At 41.6% G+C, this 20,477-nt stretch overlaps 1 protein-coding gene across 13 annotated transcripts in view; it reads right to left on the bottom strand.

The window, feature by feature from the left end:
* Unc79 (unc-79 homolog, NALCN channel complex subunit) overlaps positions 1-20,477 on the bottom strand; it is a 228,201-nt gene that overhangs the window by 125,816 nt on the left and 81,908 nt on the right. For all 13 annotated transcript variants that reach the window (XM_060388091.1, XM_060388089.1, XM_060388081.1 and 10 more), the window contains 4 exons: positions 7,883-7,947; positions 3,413-3,501; positions 2,822-2,862; positions 435-463 (listed from right to left, as the gene is read on the bottom strand). In XM_060388091.1, coding sequence (XP_060244074.1) covers positions 435-463; positions 2,822-2,862; positions 3,413-3,501; positions 7,883-7,947 — 224 coding nt within the window. The remainder of the gene's footprint in view (positions 1-434; positions 464-2,821; positions 2,863-3,412; positions 3,502-7,882; positions 7,948-20,477) is intronic.

Genomic DNA, 20,477 nt, shown 5'->3' with positions numbered 1-20,477 from the left:
TACATCCACCTAAATGAATATTTTCTACATATAGTACATCTGGGCATATTTTTTACTTATATTAAATGATATGCTTTGAGACAATAAGACAATAAAGTTTTTAGCACATCCTTTCCTGAAATTAAATCACATAAATTGCATCATCACCTGCACCTCTTCGTGATTAGGCTCTTCCCCAGAGCTGCACATTTGCTTCATTTCAGAGCACTGAACAAAGACACTGAGCATCTAATGACGAGCAAAAGCAGCCACGGACGTGAAGACCATGTGGACATCACAATCTCACATGCGCACACGCTCCCTCTCCTCCTTCACAAACACACTGATGTGTGCGCAGTGGGAAACCATGGTGCAGAAATGAGGCAGATGTCAACAGATGAGTTTACACACAAACACAGGAAATCATGCCCATCACACAGATGGTTTTCTCTTACCTTTTTCTGACATATAGCAGATATTTCAGCTGTAAGGGGAAGGTACACAAAATATCAACAAAGCAAGAGAGCCCATTTTAAATAAGGGCAACCATGAAGGGTAATAAAAAAAATACACTCTTAGTGATGTAAACCAATCATCAAAAAGCTTTGGATTTTCCTCATAAATTGTCATCTATATTTATTGGCCTCTGTTTTCCCTCAAAAGCATAATAAAGCTCTTTCTTGATCTTTCAATAGTGTTAAGGTTTTATGGCCTGCTGTATCTATGTCTCGTACTCTCACATCTAATTTAACCTTCTCAAATATGTTAAGAAAACTGGTCAGGTTGAGCCGTACAACAACTTTGATCTCATTGTTCGGTGGACAATAACACTCAGAAGACTTACACAAGATCACAGAAAGGATCCTTGCCGAAGCCATGAAAGCAGCTAAGGGCTCTGGGCTCCCTGTCTGCTGCTCTTTCCATGACACTGATGTGCAGTGATGGGCGGTGCTTAGCACACCACCCTGAGACGGTCTGAAAGGTCAAGACTATAGGAAACACTTACCTTGGTTTGCTCTGACTTGAGCTATCAGTCTTAACTAATGTAAAGCAGCCTGTGGTTACTTAGGAAAAATTTCTTCTTAAACATAAGTAGACCCATTGGAGCAAGGCTGTCAAACTGCTTTCTACTAATGAGACTGACTTTAATGAATGCATAAGAATTCTATGCAGTTGGCATATCAAGTGTTTCCGTGGAAACTGGTATCTTGAGAGTAGTTCAAGGTAATTTTTCCGAGAATCTATCACAAATTCCCTTAAAATAGTAAGGACCCATGAAATGGACTGACACTTTATTTATAGAATGGTCTGTGTTACACTAACTCAAAAGCTTAAAGGAGGGTGTTTTCCAGGCCCTGCCTATAAATTAGGAATTAATGGATACCAAAATCAGTAAAAAACGGCATTTAGAACTTTTATAACCCCTTGATCACCTACTGTGTGCATTACATAACCTGATGTTTATGGCAGGTAAAGAACCAAAAGCTATTATCAGTTCTTCCACAGGCACACATCAACCAAACACAGTGGGCAGAATTCAGAATCATGTCTGATATTTAACATGTATTAGTATCTTAGAAACCGAACACTGACTCATGCTCCCGTAGAGCCAGCTACTCAGGAGGGAAGAGGCTGCTTGAGCTGGGAGATTAAGCCCTATCTAGGCAATACAACATGATCCTGTCTGTTAGGGAGACAAACAAATGAAAACAAAACCAAAGAAAAACCAGCTGGCCAGCGTGAGACAGGCCTGCTTTCTCAGAACTCAGGAGGAAGAGGCAGAAAAACCCAGGGTTCCACACCAGCCTGAGCAAAAAGAAAGGAACATGCATTGAACCTGACTGTCCAATAGCAGAGCTCCAGAGGCTCCCTAGAAAAGTGGCCTGATTTAAAGGGGCAAAATGTGCCTCTGTCCATACTGCAAGCCCAAATCTTCCTACAGATAGAGTAAATTTTCAAAATGTCCCTTAAAAAGAAATGGAGGCTGAAATGGAGCATTGCTCTGTGTTACATATGACACTCAGGATATAGTGCTCTCTCTTAAAGTTGAGATAACCTGATACTAACAGTTGGATTTCAAAAAGGCAGTAGAATTTAAGTTAAAAGAAGAGGCCGTGGCCCTTGTGAGCATCAGGCCTCTCCTGCACATGCCTTTGCGACCTGTGTCTGTGGTCTCCGTCCTTGCTGTGTCCTTGAGGGGAGTCAGTACGCCTCCAGCTTCCCCACCCAAGTCCCTTCTCAGCTTTCCTGAGCACTTTCGCTTTTTGATGAAGCCCCGATAAGCAGGCTGGAATACCCACTTTTCCGTGTGCACCTTATCGACTTCTAGCACACAGCTTCCAGGCTCTAATAGGCTTCAAGGAGAACCACAAACCTTATCATTTCATTAAAAAGCATTAGATATACTTCATCCTCATCTTATTGATTGGGAGACAGGCTCTCAGAGCAATTAAAGAACACCCTCTCACCCCAAAATAACAGAGCCAAGAAAGGTAGCAGAGAAAGGACCATTGTTCCCTTTCTGACCTGCCTCAACAACGTGGCAGCATCCGCTCTGCACACCGCAAACTCCTCAAGACACAACTCAGCAGGCTTTAGTCATACATAACGCTAATTGTAATAGCTAACCCTTAATTTTTCGCAGAATTGAAAGCTCCTTCCCTGGTTATTAAGTGTTTAGGCATATTATAAGCAAGACATTGATAGAACGCCTCAGGTCAGTGAATATTCCTAAAATATAAGGCTTGGTTGCTGTCTTCATAAAATAGTACAAAAGGAGATAAATCAACCATGTCATTAGTCATGATTACTCATTTTTCATCCTTTCCGGAGAAAGCCTTACCTTGTGGCAGGAGAACATCAATCAGCCACTCGCTGTGGTCCCTAGGAAGAAAAATGAAATTGGTTTCTGAGCTTCCCTGGAATGTTCCCTTTGCGCACGCATGTCTGTGATACACTACTGATCAAAGCTTTTCATAGGAACTGTAATTAAGAGCACTATCACAATAAGCTTCTAAGGCATCTAATGTATCCCAACCAATCTATAAATTACAGGCATTTCTTCATATTCTGCTGGTTTTAGATGATGCTTTCCAGATGTTATTTTTTACCAACCAAAACACGGGGCGATGTGCACAAAGCTAGTGAGACCATGAAACTAACAAGGACAAAAACCGCTGGAGCAAAAACACTGTTAGGAAACTACATTGAGCTTTCTTTCTCCGCAGCCTTCTTAGAGGAGCTACTTCAAAAATCAGAGGTGCTCTGCTGCGTGGAATTGCCTTCTTGTGTCCTCTAAAGACAAATGTAGCAGCTTTCCGAAGCTGAAATCGCCCAAGCAACAAAGCAAAGCCTGACGGGAAAGTCGAGTAACCAGCCCGTGTTGCAAACAGCTTTTCTTGCTGTCTGGCTTTGTTCAAGGACTCATACCTACCCTGCGATCCTTTCGCTGCATTCTTCACAGAGATACAATGGAGGCGGCTTATCACCCAAAGCTACCGACAGGGACGGGTCTATACACATCTGAAACAAATGACAAGACCAAGTCACCTCTCCTGCTCCTACATACCACACCCCCACCTTTGAGAAACATATGCCAGCAATGTCTGAGTTTTAGAGGTGGAATAAATTGTTTTAGTAAAACCCATCCCTGTGTAGCCACCTGCTCTCCCAGGGAGCCCACGCTGCCTGGATGTGAATGCAGCTGCCAGAGCTCCACTCTCTGGCTATTTGCAATTCAAGTAACAAACACTGTCAAGAAAATCCTCCCTCCTGCCACAAAGCTGAAAGATCCTCCTGTTATCTGGCTGTTCAGATTCTCCTTACACGGGTGACAAACTGAGAATCTCTCTTTAACAAAAGGAAAATCCATCATTAAGATTTCAAAATCATTTACTGACATCAAAATGCTGGCAGCGGAGACCTTCATATGAAATCTAGCAGCAAGGGGTGCCTTTCCTCACTCCGGAGCCTCAGCTCTGACTCCAGCATTCTGTTTTTACTTTTCTCCTGTTTATGTTTAGCGTTTCACCAGCCCAAGCACAGAGCCAGGCGGGAAGTGTTCATGTTACAGTACAGTGTCTACAGATGCCTGGATGTTTTACATTAAGTCAACAGCCAGGTGACTGACTGTGCTTAAACTTTCCATCCGTTAACTTTTCCAGTATTTCCAAAAAGCCATCCCGCACTCTGTGCCTGCGCTCAAGAATACCAAGTCTAGGATTTAGCTGAACGCCCAGGTAACATGCCTGCTACTCAGGTTCTTCTGGAATGTCGCTGTCTTTAGCTTTTTTCACTGACTTGAAGGAGGAAAATGACCTACATTTACAACCCTACCTATAATTCAAAGCTAAGATCTTGAGATGTTTTAATGACCAGAATTGCTATATTTAACTAAACAAGCCAACAAAGTTCATAAATTACATATTACCTAATGCTAACAATCTCCTGTGAAATATTTCTTACACAACAAGCTTCATGATTACTTCAACACTGTGAATAACTACTGTTTGGTCTGCAAGACTGGCAGTTTTTCTACAAATGGTCGGAGAGTAAGTATTTTAGGTTTTGTGACCAGAGAGTCTCCATCACAACCACTCAACTCTTCAGGTAGTGCATAAAAGCAACCACTCTGTAAGAGATGAACAAAGCTGCATTCCAATAAAACTTTATTCATAGTAACAGACAGTGGCCACATTAGCAATGGCCACATTAGCAATGGTACAAGGTTTGCTGACCCTGTCTTACATGATTCTCTGGGCTTCAGCTAATTTCATAAAGTGTGGACTTTAAATGGAACCAGGACTAACTCAAAGTAGAATGTCATATAAGACTTGAAGTTCTGACATGTTTTCACCCCATCCCTACGGCAACCATTAGCTGTTACTTAAAAAGTGCTGTTTCCAGGGGGCTGGAGAGATGGCTCAGGGGGTAAGAGCACTGGTTGCTGGTCCAGAGGACCCAGGTTCAAGTACCAGACTCACATGGCACTCACATACCACTGTCTGTTAACTGCAGCTCCGGAAGTTCCGACACCTTCGCACAGATACACTTGTAGGTAAAACACCAATGCACACATGACAAAAATAAGCACTTTTTCAAAAGTGCTGTTCCCTTGGGCAAGTCATTGAAGCCTGAGACTATAGTGTCTGTGACAGAGCGAGCTTTGCCAGGCATTCACATTTCTCCTGAGCTTCCCCATGCGCCACTTGTAGACATCCTGAGCTCTTTGCGTCACGCTCTTTCCCAAGGAGTCACTGAAATGTCTGCCAGGTTAAGGTAAGTTTCCACTCAAAAGGAAAAATTCCTAGGATGTTAGAGGCTACGTGACTTTTGACCTCTTAGGCTACTTTAAGATGTCTGGCCAGTTCTGTTCCACTAACATGTTAGTGTCTGGAACTTGCATTACAAAAAAAAAGTTTGTAGGCCATGCACAATACTTTAATCTCTGCACCCAACAAGCAGAGGCAAACTCAAATTTTGAGTCTGAGGCTAGCCTGGTCTACATAGTGAATTCTAAGCCAGGGAGGGCCGTAAAATGAGACCCTGTCTTAAAATATAAAAAGATTGTTTATAGTCTATGCCCAACGTACAGGCTCAGGAAAACAGATATAAGAAAAAACTCAAATAACTCATCACTACTCCCCCTTATTCCATGATGACATTTTTGCAGGTGCTACTGGTAGTTTTTTACTTCGAATGTGAGCCTGTATCTAAATATACTGAATCTGTGTCATGTTATACAATCTCTCAGCTTTCCTTCCCAATTAGCAGAATGTTGGGTGCATTAGGTGTTGGAGACCCTGCATCTGTGTGTCCGGTGATGGTGGTGGTGATGGTGGTGATGGTGATGGTGGTGGTGATGATGGTGGTAGTAGTAGTGATGATGGTAGGCCCTTATAAGCAGCTATGCTGTGAAGACTAAGCCTGGCTGAGCCAAGCCTGCTGTAGCACAAAACATGGCCCCACGTGGGAAGCACTGCCCAGAATGTTAGTTTTCTAGAAAGTGAAAAACTGGAGATCCAAAAAAAAAAAAAAAAGAAGAAGAAGAAGAAGAAGAAGAAGAAGAAGAAGAAGAAGAAGAAGAAGAAGATTGTTCAGTGAGAAAGTGTGCAATGAAAATGTCTTCCAAGCAAATCAAGGCGGTGGCTCCAAATATCTGAATGTATTAAACACCCAACTGTTTGCTTTCAAATAGTTTTACATTTAAACAATTTCATGAGACGAGATGTGAATTTCATCTCAATAAAGAAAAAATACCAAAGGCAGGCTGGTTGTGCCTGGCCTCCAGAACTGGCTTTTGGCATAAAAGTAAGGTCAGCCCAGATGAGTGGGCTGGGCTCTCTTCCTAGAAGAGGAGGAAATCTAATTTCTCCTTTCTGTGATTAGACGGCCTTCAAGCATTACTAACCAGGAGGCCAGAGGCCTCTTGAGAATGCATGCTGGCAGTAAAAGCAAAGAAAAAAGAACTGAAGAAACCCATAACAGGCAAGAAGAAGGAAGAAAACATACAAAACAAAAGCAAGAGGGAGCCATGTACAGCTCACTGCTGTGGAAAGTCGCCAACTCCACAAACCCCAAGTGATCTACCGCATGTTCATGACACCCTCACACCAAAAAGAAAAACAAAAAAAGAAAAGAAAAAAAGAAAAAAAAAGACTTTGAACCCCACACTTTCTGAAGTTCAGAATGGGGGCTAGCTACGTAAGAGATGACACAGTGCAAAGCCCATGCGCCCGTGGGTGGCTCACTCTCACCTGCTCTTTCTCCAGAGTTGTTCAGTTTTCTGTGGTTAAAGGCAAGCAGCCATCAATATAACAAGAGGAAGGCTCCTGCTGGATGATGCGCGCTGATGGCAACGCGAGCCTCATCACTCTCTATAGGGTTACCACATCTCTCTCTACCCGCTCCTTGTTCCTACACAGTGGCAGTGCTGGCTTTCTGTTATGTGGGCACTAACACAGTTTGCCTAGACCAGGGAAGTGAGCTCCGATGACATCAGCTTCTCAAAAGCATCCGTAAGTACTCCTAACATCGGCCAGCCTCATTCTTCACGGTGCAACGTCAACCCACGCAAACCCTAACCCTGCTCAAGCCATGCATGTGCTCCACATGCAACAAATACACTACAAGCAATTTTGTGTGTTGAAAATATGGGATTACCAGCCTGGACTACAAAAAGAGTTCCAGGATAGCCAGGGCTGTTACAAAGAAAAACTTTGTCTCCAAAAACTATAAATAAATAAATAAACAAATAAATAAATAAGTGCATGTGATTGTGCCTCTGATGTCTAACTTCTAAGACTCACAGTTTCGGTTCCAATAGGATTGATTAACATGTATAGAAAAGAATGAAGCTGAGAGTTAGGGCACCTGGTTTTATGCTAACCTGCCCACTGGCCTCTCTAACTACTTGGCTCCATGAAACGTTTTCCATACCTCTAATGTGACCTACTGTGTGCATGCTGCCCAAACACCTCTCAGTCAACTACTAACCCACATCTGTGAGCTAAGACCAAACAACTGTACATACACTTGTCTTATAGTTGGAATTCGCATAGTTACATAGCAGACCCTCTGAAGTGATAATATAAGTGAAATGGGAAGGGCTTCTGAATGTATTGCTGAGACAGAAGTCACTTTAAAGATGAGGTATGTGTCCGTCAGCGTGCTCATAATGAGCTCAGTGCCATACAACCCCTGGCTGTGAATTCACAGCCCAAACTCACAGACACCACTGTTACTCTGGCCCAAATACTGTCGGCGCTGAACACGGAAGTGCATGAGATGCAGCGTGGAGCTCTGCTTCCCAGAGACGTGTGCAACAACCCCCAAGTCGCTCAGCAGTTTCCTAACTGACCCCGGAGAACGTGATCGCGGCCCAAGCTTGGGAAGGCAGCAGTACCTTCACAGCCGGCTTGTTGATGGCATTGTGGCATTCCATGTGCTGGCAGTGGATGGGATTCCAAGCTGAAAAGCAAAAACGAGAGCCATTGAGGACCTCTCACTGAAACTGCTTATGCTCCAGTTTAAAAACAACAACAAAAACCCAGCAGATAACTCACTACTTTTCTTTCTCCTAAATAAAAATATCATCAAATAGCATCCTAGCAGAATCAGTCACCTGTGGGGAGAAAAAGTTAAAATCAGGCAGAGATGTCACCCTATCTACCTTCCCTGGGAAAGAAAACAGGTGCAGTGCAAAGGACCATATTACCCCACAAGGCTGTAACACTGACAGGTTCACTGGATTCCCAAATACCTCTGCAGGTAGGTATGCCAGGGTTATTAAGCTCATGTCACATACACATACATTAAGTTAAGACAGGTGAAGTCACCCGACATGGGGCAGAGACTAGAATATACAGTGGTAGGTGCCTGGCCCCGGCTCATCTCACTATGAGGCACTATGCAAAGCCTCCTATGTGCTTTCAGCACCAGAAGCTTAGTGGGTACCCATGTGATGGGTCAAAAGGGATTCTTCACCATTCCACTTCCCACCCCCATCCTCTGCCTACGGAGACTGGAAAGATGAGTTTCTTGTCAGAAACACTGAGTCTCAGCTAGTCTGCTGATACCCATGATTCGAAAGTCCCAGACTCAGTACACATAAAGAATATGGGGGGGGGGGGGAAACAAGTAATCTGAGCTGGACCAGGGACACTCATAATTAGTAACTGCTCTTTACACAGTCTAAACAGCTTAACGGCACGCCGTCGCTTAAACTACGTAAAATGCGTGCGAGCTCCAAAGTAGGGCCGTCTTGGAACTGCCATATTCTAATCCTATGGGACAACAGGTCAATTAATTTTAAAAGGGACAGGAGTTACTGACTAGAAAACAGTACTCTAATCACAGGATCATGCTGACTCTGCTTTGAGAGAAAAAGACATGAGGGACTAAATGAAGGCTCCTTTGCGTATAGGTATTACACAATAGTGGCATTTAGTATTTCCAGTGCGTAGAAACGGCAAGATGACTGTGAAGAATAGCAAGTGGAGAAAGTTCACCGCTGCCTGTAAACTGTAGACGGCTGCAAACACTTCAACAAATGCCCTACGCCTCCAAGCCAAACTCATGAAAGTCATAATGCTTTACAGCATTCTTCCTGCTGAGTTCATAATGAATCTTCAGTCCTTCTTTCCAGGGGACTCCAGTCACCACAAGTCAAAGCAAGGTTGGCATACACAGTGACACTTGCTGACCCCCCTGAACCCATCTACTGAGAATAAGACATATTTAAAACTTATCGACTGCTGTGGCGCAGGCACAAATACATTAGCATATACAGTAGCCAGGACATGAGATCAGGGAGCTAATGACTTCTGCTCTGTGCATGAGAGGGACCAATCCCTTTCATTTTTCTTTTCATCCATTTTTGCCAGGGCCACTGAATTAAGAACAGGTTCTAGGATAGTCCACTTATTTTTCAACTATGATGGAGATTATTAACCCACAGATCCTACAAGGTCAGGAAGTTGTAGCCAAGATACAGCACAGAAAAACACATCAAAACCCATTAAAATACAACCTATGACAGAAAAAAAAAAGCAGAAAACTTTTGTTTGTTTGTTTTCTTAGTGGGTGTTGGGAATTGATCCCTGGTCCTCTGGAAGAGCAGTCAGTGCTCGTAACTTCTGGGCCATCTCCATGGCCCCTAAACACAGAAAACTTTCAAAGCAGCCATTAAGAACAAAAGATACACTGCTTGTGGGAGAATAAAGATGAGAATGATCACTGGTGTTTTCTCAAAAACAATGCAAGCCCGGACATAAAAAAGTCAAGCTAAAACTAGTCTAGAAGTGTCCTGCCTCCTGGCTAACCATCATCAGCATGCTGGGAGGTACTAAGCAGACTGCAGGGGGAGGGGAGAGCAGGGTCGAAAGGGGGGACCTTCACCAGTCATGCCCAGCTCTGGGCCTTCTGTGCAATGCTAACCAGCCAGGCAAGAGGCAAACAGTGCCAAGTCTGTTTGCAACCACTTCCTGATTGCATTTCAGGCCCACTTCCCAGGAGGAAATTTATATCCGCCACTGTAAACACAGTCAAAAGCCTGCAGAGGAGGGCCAGGGCCAGAGGGCCGAAAGTGCTGTTGGGGAAACTATGGTTGTTTGGCTAAGCACACGTGATGTTTGTCTTCTAAATAACTATGTTTATGTCCATGGCTTAGTGCTGCTATCAGATTCAATTGGAGACACTTTCATTTGAATGGACAGAACTAATGGCAGAGCCTCATAACTAATATAAGGGATGAGAAAAGATGAATGTTGGATGCTTAGCTATGATCAGGGCATCGATAGTGTTCACACTCGCATATCTACATGCATACACATACACTACATATATACACATACACACACACACACACACACACACACACGCCAGGCTCCAGGCACATCACGGAAGAAGGGACAGAAAGAACGTAAGACCTGGAGGAAATGGGGAAGTGGTGTGGAACACTGACTTCCAGGTACAACATGGACTGAACTCACAAGAGCTGTGATAACCTGCAGGAAAAAAGATCTGCACACCTGAGCCCCATCAACAACCTGTCATGGAGAGAGAGGGACTCTGAGGGCTGAGGCCTTAACCACAGTTAATTAACCACAGCTAATGGCTGACAGTAAAGAAAGAAACATTTCCCTGAGTGGTGTAGCAGCTTGTCAGGCCCCCGTGCACCTGTAAGAGACCTTCCCTTTGAGCCTGTAAGAAACCCTCCTGAACTCATTTAGGTCATCAAAAGAAAAGGCTATGAAAGCAGAAGAGAGGCTAGCTGGGAAAAGAAAGGAAACCAGGGGCAGCTGGAGGAGAATAAGAGATGGTCGTGGGGCGAATGAGATGGTGAAACATCCTACACATAGGAAAACCACATAATGAAAACCATGTAATGAAATCCACTATTGTGCATAATTAATATATTCTTGGGGGGGGGAAGAGGCTGGATTTCTCTGTGTAGCCTTGGCTGTTCTGGACCAGCTTTATAAACCAGGCTGGCGATCTGCCTGCTGCTGCCTCCCTGAGTGCTGGGATTAAAGGTGTCAGCCACCATGCCTGGCTTGGAATTAATATACTCTTAAAAACATTTTAAAATACACATTAGAAGACACTAGAACTACATCTTCCATAGGCCAAAAGAATAAAAACTCTCAGCTTATAATTCTACATCTAATAAAAATATTCCTTACAAATATAAACTAAACTGAGGCTATTTGGGATAAAGAAGAAAAGGTACAAGGGCCAAGTGAAACATTAGCATCTGAGGGCAGACTATGAAGTTAAAGGTGCACAAGCCTTAGAAAAAAGATTTAAAAAGAAGTCAAAAACTGTTAAACTAATAAAGAAATAAAATTAAATATTAAAAAATTAACTCAAAAGGTTGAGGTATTAATAAAAAAACAAATGGTCTAATCATAAAGTAAAGGGTGGAAGATGAGTCGGCCTCTCTCAACAATAACATTGTGAGTGACCCCACCTATTTGTGTGCACCTGTAAATGTTCTAAAAGGCAGAGATTGCAAAATGAGATTCTTCCAAAAAGCATGACTCTATTATATGCATGTGAGAAACACTCAGAATACAAAGAAATGGACAAACAGAAAACCGTGCTGTGTAAATGCTCACACGCAGAATCTACATAAATGTCAGACAAGCTGATGCTAGGCCAAGAAATAGAAGCAGAAAAAAGAATGGTATTCCGTAAAGATAGAAGGCCAACAGAGCAAAGCATAGAACAACCTTTATTAAGAACAGCACGGAGGAAGAGAGCCTGCAATTATAGCTGTAAGTTTCAACAATCTCTCAGTTCAGTAACTGATAAAATGAGTGAACAGAAAGTCGATAAAATGAAACAAGATTCTCACATAATAATTAATAATAAGATTCTCTGATAACCACCCTGAATGCACACTATTTTAAACTACATAACTAACATTTACTAAGCACAGTAAGAATGAAAACTCTAGACGGAATCACAGCACACAGTGTTCTGATGTTCTTTGAGGACACGGAAATTCAACTGGAGATCAACAACACAGAGGTATCTGGAAAAATCACCAAGTATTCGCACATTTTAAAACACTTCTAAGCAATACATAAGTAAAGTACTCCTTTAGCTCACAGTGTAACACATGTAATTAACATTCACAAGAAATGTTAGAAAGTATTCAATACCAAGATATAATAAATTCCTGCCATCATAACAATTTCATGAGACGCAATGGAAACAACAGTAAAAGGAAATTTATAGCTTTCAATTCTTATGGTAAAAATGCAAAAAGTCTAAAAAGTGTTTATGCTGTTTCTTTATGAAGACAAACAAGTACAAAATCAAGTGTAGTATTTAAAAGAGGAAGAAAAAATACAGACTCAAACAGAAGTTAATGAAAGTGAAAATAGAGAAACAGTACAGAAATGAAAAAGTAAAACCAAAGCTGTTTCTTTGGGGAAATCAATGAGGTTGTTAAGCCTCCCAACCAGTCTGGTAAAGAGGGAGAAAATATCGTGAGACGATGTATAAGTTACCGACATTTGAAATGAAAGTAGGGGTTACTACAGAGCGGTAGACACCAACAGACCTACTAACTGAATGAAATGTCCAGATCCTCTAAAAGACACAGCTGTAAAAGAGGTCCCAATAAAAACTATCAACTACAAGTAGTCCTAGGACTGTCACAGAAAATAAATTCATAACATAAAATCCCCCCATTTAAAAAAAAAAGTAAAAACCCTGAGTGAGATGACTCAGTCAGAATTCAGAATTATGTGTAATAACTCTGATATAGTCTCAAAAAAAAAAAAAAAAAGAAAGAAAGAAAAAGTGCTGAGACCTTTCTCAACTCGTTTCATGAGTCTGGTGTTACTCTGTCACCAAGTTCACATGAAACTTAAAAAGCTGTAAAAGCAGCTGGGTGGTGGTACACGCCTGGAATCCCAGCACTCTGGGAGGCAGAGGCAGGTGGGTCTCTGTGAGTTCAAGGCCAGCCTGGTCTACAAAGTGAGTTCAGGACAGCCAAGGACTGAGAAATTCTGAGAAACCCTGTCTCAAGAAAAATAAAAATTAAAAAAAAAAAAGGAAAGAAAGTATAAATGCCCCTCGTGAATATAGTTTCAAGAATACTTGACAAAAATTTGGCAATAAAATACAGCATGACAATATGGAGTTTATCCCAGAAATTCACAGTTGTTTCAAAAATGCAAATCATATCAATGTAATTTGCCATATTAAGAGCAGAAGAAAGAGGAAGTCATATGGTCAGTTCAGCAGGAAGAGGAACCATTTATTCCAGACTGGCCTTCATTCATTAGCAACCTCACTGAAGAACAGACCAGAATTGCCTTAATCTGATATTTAAGAAAAGCAGCTGTTAAAAAAAAAAATTATTGCTTAACACCATGTTTAATGGTAAATGAAGCCTCAATGCTTCCCTCACAGCTGGGGAGGGCAAGGATGTTCACGCTCAGAGTGTCTGTGAAACACCGGCAGTGCAGAAGGAAAGACAGAAAAGACAGATGCAAAGAATAAAGGGCAAGGGGAGAGACGGAAGCAAAGATAGACATGGATTAAAAAGGAAAAGGAATTGAAAAGTGTCCTTATTAGGCCTGAGATGACTGACCAGAGAAAGCACCTGCCACTAAGGTACTCAGAGTGCAAATCCACAGAGCTCATGTAAGTCGGGGTGCGTGTGGAGGTGGGCACAGCGGCCAGCCTGTAATTCCAGGCTTGGAAGTGGAGACGGGATTGCTGGGGAAAGCTGGCTAGTAAGGTGAGATTGTCAGTGAGCTCTGGTTTGACTTAGGTTCCCTGCTTCAGAGAGTTAGGGAGAGGAACAACTGAGGAAGACTGAGGAAAACCTGGGGCCCCTCTGAACTAAGAAGTACATACATGCATCCCACACATGTGAGCACACACATACATACACACACAAGCACACCACACACAGAGACACGTGAAAAGAAGAGGGTAAAGTATCTTTATTTTCAGAGCATGTAATAATTTTTAGGAAAAGAAAACTTAAATTCACAGTTAAGATGGGAAAACTAGCATATGACTTTACCAAGGTTTCAGGTATAAAGTGCATTTCAAAATCAAGTCATTTCTCCACATTAACAACATATAGAATATTATGTTTTGGCATTATTCACAATAATAACCCCAGCTATAATATATTGCAAATAATTTTAACAAAATAACTGTAACATCTGTACACACACAAAAAAAATAGTGAACATTGCTGAAAGAAAAATTTTAAATACCTAAACAAGTAGGAGATGTTCTATGTCTGTAGATTAAAGTACCCAATATTGTAAAAATATCCTAAATTAACCTACATATTCAATATTCAAGTTCTTATTCAAAATCCAAGCAGATCTTATAGAAATGACAAGGTCCATGCAGATGCAAAGGACATCACATGATTTCAAAATATATTTTATTGTCTAGGGTGTATGTATGTGTGTATTCATGTGTGTCCAAACATGTACATATATGACTGTGAGTGTGAAGGAGAGAGATAAACATCAACTGTCTTTACTTCTATTTTTTTTGTCTCCATCATATGTTTTGAGGCAGAGTCTCTCCCTAATCCTGAAGCTCATGAATTCAGCAAACCTGGCCAGTCCCCAAGTCTCACAGATTCCACTCCCTCCCCCATCTACCTCCCTGACACTGAAATCACAGGTGTGCACTTCGATGCCTGATGGTTTACACAGGTCCTGGGAATCAGGTCCTCATGCTTACATGGGAAGCATTGTCTAACTGAACCATCTCTACAGTCCTCAAAACATACTACCGAGCTGAAGCAATAGGATGTAGTTATGGCAGTAGGAGAGCTATGAGAGGAAATTCCCAGTTCTAGAAACAGACCTGAAAACCATGTGATCAAACACTTCTCAAGGAAGAAAATCAAAATCAATTCAATATAAAAAAGATAATTTTTTTTCAACTACTTGAGTTGGAATAACTGGGTCTATTTGGGGGGAATTTCACCCTTCCCTCTCACTCTACACCAAAAGTCCATTCCATATGGATCATAGTGTAAAATACCAAACTTCTGGGTGCATAGGAGAATTTCTCCTTTTTAAATAATTCATTTACTCTTATTTGATGTGCATTAGTGTGAAGATGGCAGATCCCTGGAGTTACAGAGAGTTGTGAGCTGTCATGTGGGTGCTGAGACTTGAACCTGGATCCTTTGTAAAGGCAGACAGCGCTCGTAACCACTGAGCCGTCTCTTGCTGGGCCTCTTGAGGCAGGCTTGTAACCTCAACTACCTCAGGTAGGAGGGGGAGGGAGAGGAGTTCAAGGTTAGCCGGGGCATAGAGTTCAGGCCAGCCTCCATGAGACCATGTCCCTAAATACAAAGGGAACAAGGCTGGATGTGGTCTGGGGCAGCGACTTATCTGACACCCATACAACTCTGGATTTGGTCCTTTATACTACAAGTTGGGTGAGGAAAAGGAGAATTTCTTTACAACGTTAGTAGAGACAAAGAACCATAAAAGACGATACCGCTCAATATTAATATATCAAAATGTAAAACTCTGTATAGGCTATGGATATAGTGGCCTCGAAAACCTGGATCCAATTCTGACCACCAGGAGGAAAAATGTGAATCAGTGATGATAATGGCTACAGACTACAGAAGATAGAATTTTGACTTAATAATTATTGGTATTCCTGATGAGCATGCCAAAATAATAGGAAGAAAAGCAATAATTCACACTTCATTAGAGAAAACTTTCTTGAGAAAGTACCCAAGTTTGTACACAAAAAGTGCCTCGTTGGGAGTCAGTGGGGTAGCTCAGTAGGTAAAGGTGCTTGCCACCAACCAGAAGGACCAGAGTTCAAGCCCCAGACTCCCATGGTAAGAGACACTCAAGTCCCACGAGTTGTCCTCTGAGCACCATGTGTGTGCTATGGTACATGTACACATATGCACACATACAAAATGAATAAGTAAGTGTAAAAAAGTAAAGATAATGCTTCACATTGCAGACAAAATCAAGGAAAGATATCAACCTCCAAATGTTCATGAGAACTTTAAAAATAAATGAAAAAACAAAGATTTATATAAACGACAAACTCAGAATGGTCTAAAATTCTTCTTTCATGATTCTAAGGCCGGAAAACAATGAACAAATGTTTACAACATCTTTCACAGAGAAGCAGACTTTCCATGTGTAAAGCCATAGAAAAACATTTTAAAATACGCTCAGGCTTAAAGATTAATAAAAGTATATTCAATTGCTGAAAATATTTTCTTTACAGTTTATTGTCATATATATAATCCAAACACTTGGCAAGTGGCGAAAGACTGAGCTAGAAACCAAGGTCATCCTTGCTGGAACATCAGGTTCCAGGCTTGTCTGGGCTATGTGAGAGAGACCTCTGTCTCAAAACAAACAAACAAACAAAAAAAACCCCACAAGAGACAATAAACGTGTTATGAAACATACAAAACACATAGAGAATAAAACCCATAATGGAGATGTGAAAAAGAAAGAGGCCTACACTCATTTGTAATTATGAATATGGATTTTAAAATAATTACTTTAAGTTTGTTTAAAACTATAGACAAACGGATTGTCAGAATGAGAATTCCAACAGAGAAGTAAAAATTTTATTTAGAACTACAAAAAAAAACAAAACAAAAAACAAACAAACAAAAAAAAAACCCAGAACATATAAAATCAATAGTTCAGTTGGTGGGCTTTTAAATACATTAAACACAGCAAGAAGAAGGGATAAATGAAAGACAAGTCAATGTGATTCTAACTAAAGTACAGCTTGTTTTTCATGGGCAGGTGCTCACATGTTTCTGTGGGTGACTGCATACATACGTGTGTGTGCAGGCACATGTGCACATGTAAAGGCCAGAAGACAACATTAGTGTCTCCTTGGTTGGTCACTCTTCACCTCATGCTTGTAGAAAGGGTTCCTCTCTGGAGCTGAAACTGACCCCCCCCTGCTCCCCACCCCAAGAAGCGTCTGTCACTTCCTCCCCAGCACAGGGTGGGGGGGGGTGTAATTACAGACACAGACCACCCCACCCAGCTTATCACGTGAGTGCTGGGATCTGTACACAGATCCTCCTGCCCGAGCATCAACTGAGCCATGTCTTCAGCCACCTTCCACCCCCTCCCCCATAACCAACAGAGTATATAAAACCTCTGCAGGTGACAGTAAATATTTTAAAGTTTCTGGACAAGAAAAGGAAAGACTATCTGGATAGGACAGCATTCAAATCCTGACAATACCAACAAGAGGCGCAAATCCACAGATCCTAAAAGCTCAGCAGATCCCAAGCAGACTAAATGCAAAGACAACCTCACTCCAAGTACGAGAAAACTATTAAATACCAAATACCAGGGAAACCTGTTAAAGATGCAAATAAAATAGGTATTGCATTGAAAGCCACGATGATTTCCCTTTAGGAACAGCAAACTGACACAATTCAACAATGTTAAATGATAAAATCATTCGCTAATTACAACAAAATTAAGGTATTTTAATACAGCTATATAGCTCAAAGATGTCAAAGTTAAACAATACTCCCACACACGCCACAAAGATCCAGCAATAAAATTTTTAAACAATCTGAATGAGTGTTAGTAAAGCTGTAACACATGGGAGCTGGAGAGATGCCTCAGCAGCTAAGAGTGCAGGCTGCCCTTTAAGAGGACCCAGGTTCAGTTCCCAGTCCATGCCAGACAGTTCACAACCACCTGTAACTCTAGTTTCAGGGGATATGTGTCCTCTTTTGGCCTCCGTGGACACCAGGTTTGCAGTTGAAGCACAGACATACACACAAGCAAAACAGACATACACGTAACAACAAAAAAAATTACAACAACATTAATAAAAGCGCAGCATTTGAAACCTGTCGGATACAGCAAATGGAAAAACTCAGAGGAGACTCATCACTTATAAGAGATGATAATGAGGAATCATTCTAATGTTAAAATCAACAGTCTAGGCATACTCTACAAATCTTTTTAAAAGAGCGAGAGAGAAATAGATAAAATTCAGCTCCAGGAAGCATTAGAAGATGAAATCATAAAAACACAACCTCTATCCATCTTCTCTGGTTTCGATTTATTTTTACTTTACGTGGACACAATGACCAAATTTCAAGATAAGGGCTCCAAGTCACTGGAAATGAAACTTCCTGAAACCGACCAACATCTGCGAATCCTGGTATTTAACGCTGCGATGAAACACTCTCACGGTTAGGAACAAGCATCGGGGTTCATCCCTCCACTGTGGTCACCAGACCGTCTGCTGAGGGTCTCTGGCAGCAGAGAAGGAAACCAGTCGTGGGTGGGAACAAGGCTTGGAAAGGACTGGCGTGGAGTGTCTGCATTAAAAACCCAGGCAGAGCCTCGCAGGTGCTTTCCAAGCCAGCCTGGCCACTGAGCTTGATCCCTAGAACCCACATACAGGAGGGAAATGACTCTAGGAAGTTCTCCTCTGACCTCAGCACACGAACCACGGCACACGAACTCACATGTACTCAGCATACACAAGTGACAATAATACATTTTAAGTTAAAAAAAAAAGTCAGTCGCCAACCACTACACAAATCATTAGATTTTATAAGATGCTCATAGCAGCTCCATGCATCTGTCCCAAGTTGCTAACAACCCAAATCTTGATAAAGTAGGACATTTGGGGAATGAAAAGAACTAATATCTTTAACAATATAGATTAAGCGCAGCAATACTGTGCAGAGAGTGAAGCTGGACAGGAAGGGTACCTACTCTTCTATCTTATTTGCATGTATAGAATCAGATGACCGCCTCAGGTCTATTAAGATCACATCAGTGACTGCCCACGGTTAGGAGAGGGGATGCCGATCTGAAGAAACGTGTTATTATTTTCTGTGGTTGTTTGTTTGTGTTTATCTTCATGATGACTATAAGAGCATCGCACACCGGCTAAAACTGATCCAGCAGCCCACGCGATCCCTTCACTAAGTACCATCATCACTAACAGCACGGAGATGAAACCCGACATTTTCCAAAACTGGCAAGACAGCAAGTGTCAGGTAGACAAGTCCTCTGAACTGCCATGAAAGACAAACAGAAATAATGGAACAAGACAGAGCATTGCAAGGTAGGCAAACAAACAAACAAGTGCATACATACATACATACATAAACAGAGATGTTTACCTCTAAACTAGGAATAACCGATAGTGTGCATCCAAATAGCAGCAACAAAAATAAAGTTCATAAAATACTTTCAAGGCTTAGAAATAAAATGATGACCAATTTAGAACTGTATACACAGAGAAAACACATCCAAGAGGATCTCATATTCGAGGCCAGTTGGGTGTGTACAGGAAAAACCTCTCTCAAAAAGTTAAATAGATAAACGAAGGCAAGACAATGGCATTTTCTCAGATAAATACAAAGTAAGGAAAATTATCCCTGGGAGATCAGCATGAAAAGAAACACAAAAGTGTATTATTTCAAAGGTTCAAATGGCTCAGTGGCTAAAGTGCATGCCAAAGAAATGGGAGGGCAGGAGTTCAGGCCCCAGAATCCAGGTAAATGCCAGGTGGGTATTGGCCCACCTGTAACCCAGCGCTAGACAGATGGAGATGGGGGATCCCTGGAGAAAGCTGGCTGGATTTTTAGATAACATAAAAGGTTGAAAAATAGAGACTGAATTCTAAATTTGCAATTTCTATATGCTTACCAACACCATCTCAAAACATAAACAGTAAATAGATCAGAACAAGAAAGAATTAGACAAATCCACGATTATAGTAAAAAAAAAAAAATCATGGCTTCACTCTTGTTGTTGATAGAGAAGGTGAACAAAAGGCAGTGACAGGGCTGGAGAGATGGTTCAGTGTTTAAGAGCACTTGCTGCTCTTGTAGAGGACCCAGGTTTAAATCCTAGCACACTCTTGGCAGCGCACAACTGTCTGAAACTCCAGGGCATCCGAGGCCTTCTTCTGGATTTTCTGGCACCAGGTAAGCATATGCTACACAGATACACGTGCAAGGCAAAACACCCGTGCACATAAATCATAAACACAAAACAAAAAATGCAATGACAGTATAGAAGGTTTGAACCAGACAAATAAAAGATCTGGTTTATTTCACAGAAATTACTATGCAAATTGTTTTAAATGCACAGAAATAGTTATATGGTCAGCCCTAAAGGAAAATATTTTTAAAATAAATAAATGATGTGGAACTGTGGGGATGAACCAGGCAGTAAGATGCTTTGCTATGCAAGAATAACCGAATTTGATGGCAGCACCCAAATAAAAAAGCCAGACACAGCAAAGCATGCCTGCAATTCCAGAGCTGGTGGCGAAGAGACAGAAGGACACCTGGGGTTTGCTGGCCACTCAGCTGAGCCAAATCAGAGTTTCAGGTTCGGTGAAAAATCCTGCCTCAAAAAATAACGTGGAGCCAGTCACAGTGCACACATCTTCACTTCCCACATTTGGGAAGGCGAGGCATGTGGATGACTCTGAGTTTGGGG

Source organism: Meriones unguiculatus, chromosome 7, assembly GCF_030254825.1.
Source record: "Meriones unguiculatus strain TT.TT164.6M chromosome 7, Bangor_MerUng_6.1, whole genome shotgun sequence".
Taxonomy (NCBI): Eukaryota; Metazoa; Chordata; class Mammalia; order Rodentia; family Muridae; genus Meriones; species Meriones unguiculatus.
Note: the sequence above shows the minus strand (reverse complement) of the source record. Positions and strands in the feature narration are given on the sequence as shown.